Source organism: Penaeus monodon, chromosome 7 (assembly GCF_015228065.2).
Source record: "Penaeus monodon isolate SGIC_2016 chromosome 7, NSTDA_Pmon_1, whole genome shotgun sequence".
Lineage (NCBI taxonomy): Eukaryota > Metazoa > Arthropoda > Malacostraca > Decapoda > Penaeidae > Penaeus > Penaeus monodon.
Genome location: NC_051392.1, coordinates 38639655 through 38647154, shown reverse-complemented (window position 1 = coordinate 38647154; position 7500 = coordinate 38639655). Strand labels below are relative to the sequence as shown.

At 47.9% G+C, this 7500-nt stretch overlaps 1 protein-coding gene across 1 annotated transcript; it reads left to right on the top strand.

Moving 5' to 3' along the window:
- The first annotated feature begins 241 nt into the window (after positions 1-241).
- LOC119575296 (la-related protein 6A-like) lies at positions 242-2338 on the top strand. The gene is given in 2 exon segments (XM_037922836.1): positions 242-1361; positions 1364-2338. Coding segments are annotated over 2 exon segments (1377 nt in total). The 5' UTR covers positions 242-664; the 3' UTR covers positions 2044-2338.
- Positions 2339-7500: the final 5162 nt, after the last annotated feature.

Here is a 7500-nt window from a genome sequence, read left to right as displayed (position 1 = left end):
TGATGACAATGATAATGGTAATGATAACAAAAATATTATAATAATAATGGTAACGACAACAAAAATATTATAATAATGATTATAATGATAACAAAAATATTATAATAATAATGATAATAATAATAATGATAGCAATGATAATGATAATAATGGTAACAATGATAATGATAATGAGAAAAATTAAAACAATGATAAAACGCCCCCCCCCCCCCCGTGCCAGCGAGGGCCACGATCAGAGGCGTGGCGGCGGCGGCGGAAGCGCGAAGGTCGCCATGAGCGTCGTGGGACGCAGCAGCTGGCGCCGAGTGCAGACGGTAAGACTCGTACGCAGACCAGGCGGGAACTGCTCGTGACGTCATATCAGCCCGATAGGAGCGTATAAAGAGGGCGCCGAGGAGGGCTGCTGAGGGAGAACTTCTTCGGTCGTCAGCAGCAAGACATTTGCAGCGGAAACCGTAAGCTGTGCTGACAGAGCCTGCCTGAAGATCAGCAATAAAGCAGCTTTACTCATCGAAGGCGATTCAGAAGGAACAGTAGTTCAGAGCCTGCAATAGGAGCAGCTTCCAGTCTACGAAACCGCCGGCTTTCCCCGTCAGAAGCATCCCGTCCGTCCCGCGTGAACCTCAGACGAAACAGGGTCGGCGGACATTCCTACGGCTTCATCATGGCGCCGACAGTCTCCGCTCCCTCGCCCAGGCCAGTCCCTTGCTGGCGCCTCCGTGAGCACTACCTCTCCCCGCACGCAGAGGACGCCCCCGCCAAGGACACACCCGAGAGGCCCTTCCTGCAGCTGAGGGAGACCCTCGCGATGTCCGACGCCGACACTGAGGGCAGCGCTAACACCGGGCGCAGCAGCGAGGCCCGGAGGGCGAACTCGCTCACGTCCTCGGAGAGCGACGGCCCGAGGATCGTCGTGCACACCACCAGCGAGGAGGACGAGGACGAGGACTACGAGACGTCGCCGAACCCGCCCCTCCCGCACCTGCTCAGCGTGCTGGGGGCGGAGTCGGTCACGTCCACCGACGTCGGCTCGGACTACACGAGCGAGGGCGGCGAGTCGGGCCAGGAGATCGACCCGAAGAGCGTCACGCCCCAGCTGATGCGAGCGCTGGTCAAGCAGGTCGAGGAGTACCTCAGCGACGAGGGCCTCACCAAGGACCTGTTCCTGCTGAAGCACGTGAAGCGCCATCGCGAGGGCTTCGTGTCGCTGAAGCTCCTCTCGGGATACAAGAAGATCAAGAAGCTGTCGCGCGACTGGCGCGTGCTGGCGCTGTCGCTCCGCACGTCGCTGACGCTGCAGCTGAACGAGGAGGGCACGAAGGTGCGGCGGGTGGCGCCCCTGCCCGAGGCCCTGCGCTGCGAAACCCCACGTCCCGCGCCATCATCGCCGTCAACGTCCCCGCCGAGCACGCGTCCATGGAGGGCCTCGCCACCCTGTTCGGCGTGTACGGCCCCGTCTCGTCGCTGCAGGTGATGCGGCCGAAGCCCGGCGGAGGCCTGCCCCCCGAGTTGCAGCCCCTGGCGGCGCGGGTGCCGGAGGTCAGCTCCTCGACCTGCGCGATCATAGAGTACGAGGACGTGTGGGGGGCGGCGCGCGCCCTGCAGGAGCTGGACGACCCCAAGATCAGCTTGCACGTATTCCGCCGCGCCCGCAGGTCCGAGCGAAAGGCCTCCCCGACGCCGAACTCGACCCCGAGGCTGCACAGCAAGTGCGAGTTCGGCGTGTCGGCGGAGGAGCTGCGGTCGCGGCTGAAGGGCAGCAAGTCGCGGCTGGCGCACCTCAGGGGCGAGTCGAGCAACTCGGAGGGCGAGGACGGCTCCAACTACCAGCGCTTGCGGTCCTGGCGCCAGAGTCCCTCTCGACTCACGCCGCAGCCCACCGCCCTCCACCACCGCCGCCCCTGCAGGACCGGCAGCGCGTCCGTGCCCTCCTCGCCGGCCTCGTTCCGGCGCGTCCTCCACCAGCAGCAGCAGCCCCAGGGCGTCACGCGAGAGCCAAAGGGACCTGACGGCACGCGGGGATTCGCGAGGGTTCGCACATGAGCCTCCCTCACCCTCGCAGGCCCTGTTTGATCACGACGGCTGCTCCTCCTGCCCTGCCAACGCCCCTGTGTCCTTGCCTTGCGTGAATGTGTGCCAAGTTACGTATCTATGCTGACGTGTTCATATGGTTCTTGTTTGCATGCTATTGATGGTACTAGACTTAATATATTGACTTGTATATAGATATGAAATCACCTTAGATATAACGCCATAGTCAAACTATCCAAACGTGTGATAAATGTAAATACAAAACTGTTGTTAATTTTTGCAAGCCAAATAAACGCTTTCATTCTTATATAATTCTTTCCATGGTGTGTCCGCTAAAACTTACACAAAAGAGAAGAAAACAGAGCCTTATCGTGATTTGCAAACGCACGGTATATCTACAACACTGCTGTTACATGTATACTGATGAACAAAATTGATTTCGCAGAGTATGAGACAGAGAGAGAGAGAGAGAGAGAGAGAGAGAGAGAGAGAGAGAGAGAGAGAGAGAGAGAGAGAGAGAGAGAGAGAGAGAGAGAGAGAGAGAGAGAGAGACAAAGAGGGAGAGAAAGAGATAGAGAAAGAGAGAGAGAAAGAGAAAGAAAGACAGAGAAAGAGAAAGGAAAAAAGAGAAAGAGAGAAAAAAACTGAGAAAGGGAAACAGGCAGAAACAGCGAGAGACAGACAGCCAGAGGCGAGAGACAGAAGGAAGAGGACCGGGAGAGTCTTCGCCAGCTGGCTTGTCTGTCTGCCTCCCTCCGAAGACATTTTTGGACCTCCTTCTATGGTTTCCCGGCAGCCTTGTGCTCTTTCCCTCGTCAACTTCCGCCCTTCGCCTTTTCTGGGTTAATCTGCTCCTTTCTGCTTCAGTTGTATTTCTATTTCGCGTTGAAAAAAAAACCGTCTATACTTTTTTCCCCGTTTTTTTTGTGCTTATTTTTTTTCTTTCTTTCTTTGACTGATTTAATTTTATTTGTTTTATTGTAGAGGATAAATGGGTAAAAAAAAGTGTATTTGCATGTAAGTTTGTGTTTGTGCGTGACTCTGTGTGTGTGTTAGTGTTTGTTTGTGAATGTGTTTGTGTTTGTGTTTGTGTGTGCGTGTGCGTGTGCGTGTTCGTGTACGTGTGCATGTGCGTGTACGTTTACGTGTACGTGTGCGTGTGTGAATTTATTCTTTGTGAATACGAGAAGATGTAATGTGAATGAATAATTTCGGTATAAAATCTTCCTCAAAAACATAGGATGCAACAATAGCAGGATAATAACAAATCATTCCTTCTCTTCGATGCCATTCATTATTCTCTCGCGCCAGGCATAAAGTCATCAGTTCTCCTTTATATAAAAAAGAGGAGAAAAAAAAGAGAAAAAATAAAATGACACGAATGAAAAATTATATGAAGAGGAGATGGATAGAAACGAAAACAAAAAACAAAAACTAGAATTAAGAAAATAAATAAGAAAAAGCGAAGAGAGAGAGAGAGAGAGAGAGACAGACAGACAGACAGACTGACAGACAGACAGAGATATAAAGGAAAATAACACCAAAAAATAAGAAAGAAAACACCGAGAAAGGACACTCACCGAAGACAAACGAAACAAAAACACACACAAACAAGAAATAAACAAAAGTCCAAAAAACGAAGACAAACGCCACCATCTCGAGCGAGGCGAAGTGCCCTCAACGTAATCTCCATCATCTTGAGAAACGCGAAAGATGAGGCAGGTATTGGCTTCTCTCGAGATGCCTTGACCCGATTCAGGCATCGATCTGCGCCTGACCGACGGAAAGGGGGCCACGTGGGGTATGCGCTGCGCTGGAGAAGAGGGAGGTAGGCCTATGCTCACGGAGGCGGGGGAGATAGGCCTATGTCCATGCACTGCAAAAGCGAGGGAGATAGGCCCGTGTTCATGCACGGCGCGGGGTGGGGGGGTGGGGGGATAGGCTTATGTCCATGCTCTGCAAATGCGAAGGAGATAAGTCTATGCTCATGACGGTGGGGGAGATAAGCCTATGCCCGTTCACTATAGAGGAGGCGAGCAAGACAGGCCTATGTTCTTGTGTAGCGAGGGAGATAGGCCTATGCCCATGCACTGCACGGGAGGCGAGGGAGGTAGGCCTCCGTATATGCATTGTTCATATAATGCAGGGACTAATATAAGCCCATATTCATACACTACTTGGAGGGCGAGGGAGATAGGCCCACGCTGATGCTCTGCAAAGGCTGAAAGATAGGACTATGGTCATGCACTTCATGGGATTCGAGGAAGATAGGCCTATGTTCATGCACTGCAGAGGCGAGGGATATAGGCCTATGCCCATGAGCTTCAGGGGAGGCGAGTGTGAGACACCTTTGTTCATGTACTGCAGGTGAAGCCTATATAGGCCTAAGTTCATGCACTGTAAGGAGGTGAGGGAGATAAGCCTATCTTCAGCACTGAAATTGAGGCTTAAGATACAGGCCTGCGTCCATTAATTACAGATCATACTAGAGATATAGGCCTATGTCTTTCATTGTACTTCAGGCTAAAAAAAAATACATATAAGCCCATGCATGCATTGATGGCGAGACTTGATATATAGGCCTATGTTTATGCACTGTGAGGCGATGGGTATAGGCTTATGTTCATGCACTATAGTTTATCCTAGAGCTGTATTCATGGCGGCCGTCCCGATGGGGATTGGTCAAAGAGCAGCGGACGGGAAGAGGCGACACATCTGCAACGGACCATGACACGCTGTGCAATTCAGCGTGAACGGGGAAAAATCGCGTCGTGTTGAACAGGACGCCGATATCACAGCACACACCCCCTCCCTCCCTCCATCTCTCTCCTTCATCCCTCCCTCCCTCTCTCTCTCTCTCCCTCCATCCCTCCCCCTCTCTCCCTTCCTCCCTCCCTCCCTCCATCTCTCCCTTCATCCCTCCCTCCCTCCCTCCACTCATCCTTTCTCCCTCCCTCCTCCTCCTCTCTCTCCTTCATCCTCCCTCTCCTCCATCTTTCTCTTCTCCTCTCCTCTCCTCTCTCTCTCCCCCTCATCTCCTCTCCCTCCCTCCTCTCTGCCTCTCTGGCTCTCTGTCTCCTCACAAATCTCTAAAGGAACAGCTTCATCCCTGTTTAATCATCCTTTCTCTCTCTCTCTCTCTCTCTCTCCCTCTCTCTCTCTCTCTCTCTCTCTCTCTCTCTCTCTCTCTCTCTCCTCTCTCTCTCTCTCTCTCTCTCTCTCTCTCTCTCTCTCTCTCTCTCTGACCTGAACAAACCAAAAGCAAAAGTAGCTGGGATCAGTAGGAAAAACAAATTAAAACAGCTCATAAATAAACCTACCAGGATCATAGAACACAGCTCATCCGTGCTAGACGTCATAATATCAAACAGATCTGACCTCATTACTTATACTGAAGTTATCCCTTGGCAAATTGCAGGCCACGAACTATCACCTATGACAATAGATATAAAGAGACCCAAGCGACAACCTCTCATAAAAACAAATTACGACCCCCAATCACTTTGTCAAAATATTAGTGCCAGCAGGTCGACCCTCTCAGAGATTCTTACAACAGATGACGTTAACAGACAAGTAGACATTCTCTCGAATGTACTAAAAAATAGTACAGATGCCACTGCTCCCCTTAAGACCGAAATTGTTAGACGTCCCCCGCCCCATGGATAAATGAGAACATCAAAAGTGCTATACAGGACCGAATTTCACAAATTTCTCAAAACAAATAGAACCGACATCGCCCTTCATTCTGAGTATAAACAAAAAAAAGAGAAACGTTAAGATGTTAATCCATTCTGCAAAAACAATATATTTTCAAAATAAGTTCAATGACTGTAAACGACACCAAAGAAACATGGAAAACAATTAAAACGTTAGTGCCAAACAAAAAACACCACACAGACACGTCCCTAGATTCCTTAAGTAGTATAGAACATCTAAACGACTACTTTGCAAATATCGGTAGACTCACCTATGAACAGACAGCTGCTTCCTTGGCCCCACAAAACACAACCAGGACAAGGTTCTCAACAAATGCCTTCAGGCCACAGCCAATAGGAGTGGAAACAACAGTCTTAACAATAAAACATTTACGTGAAACGAATGCTGTAGGAGTGGATAACATTGCTTTTCGATTTATCAAAGAAAGCTTACCCGCAATTGCATTCTATTTAACTGTCATTATAAACACATCTATAGTCACCGGTACTTACCCATCACTGTGGAAACATGGTATCATAACACCCATCTTCAAATCAGGAGATGCAGAGCAATTGAACAATTATAGTCCTATAACTACTCCCAGTAATATCTAAAGTACTAGAAAAGATTGTTGCAAATCAACTATCAACATTCTTAGAATCTAATCGCATACTTTCCGAAACTCAATATGGGTTTGGAAGTAAGGTATCCACTGAAACAGCCTTACTAAAAATCACAAACAAAATTTATGATAACATAGACAAAAATCAAATAGATCTACTCACATTGTGTGATCTCTCAAAAGGATTTGACAGTGTCAGCCATGAAATCCTGCTGAACAAAATGAAAAATCATGGAATTGACAACTATTGGTTTAGAAGTTATCTATCCACGAGAACGCAGTCAGTCAAAATTTCGTAATATGTCAACTAAGAAACCAATTTCTTTCGGAGTCCCACAAGGCTCCATATTAGGGCCGATCTTGTTCACTATATTCATAAACGATCTATGAACCATTGCAAACATCACGCTGGCCCTGTAAGCAATCCAAATGAATTGATAAGAAATACTCAACAGACTCTTACAGAAGCAAAAATGTATTTTGACAAAAACGGCCTCAAACTAAATCCTGACAAAACTCAATGCATCTTTATAGGCAGTCGGCAAAACATAGCCAAAATCCCTATAAACACAATCAAAGAATTTGAAGGCTATCAAATTAAACCAAGCATCTCCGTGAAAAATCTAGGAATACACATAGACAGATACATGACTTTCGAAACACACATGGACAACATTCACAAAAAAACATTGGGCACGCTAATATACATAACTCACATTAAAAAATAAAAAAAAATCCCCACTGAGACGAGAATTATTGTTGTACAGTTCCTTGCACTCAGTATTATATACTACTGTTCCAACATATGGGGTTCAACCAACAAAACTCAAATACAAAAAGCACAAAAACTGCAAAATTTTGCCGCAAGAGTGGCAATAGGCAACGTAAATAGACATAACCACATAACCCCACACTTAAAAAATATAAAATGGCTAAAAGTTCAACAAAAATGTCAATTTGATACATGTATACTCATTCATAAATTCATAAAGGGCGACTATCCTCATTGGTTAATGCTTTACAAACAATTGGTAACAAAACAGGCATCCAAACCAGACAGATTAACTCTCTGCACGTAAAAGGTCATACACGGAAACAGGGTCAAGGCAAATGCAAATCCGAGGACCCGAGATCCGGAACAACATACCACA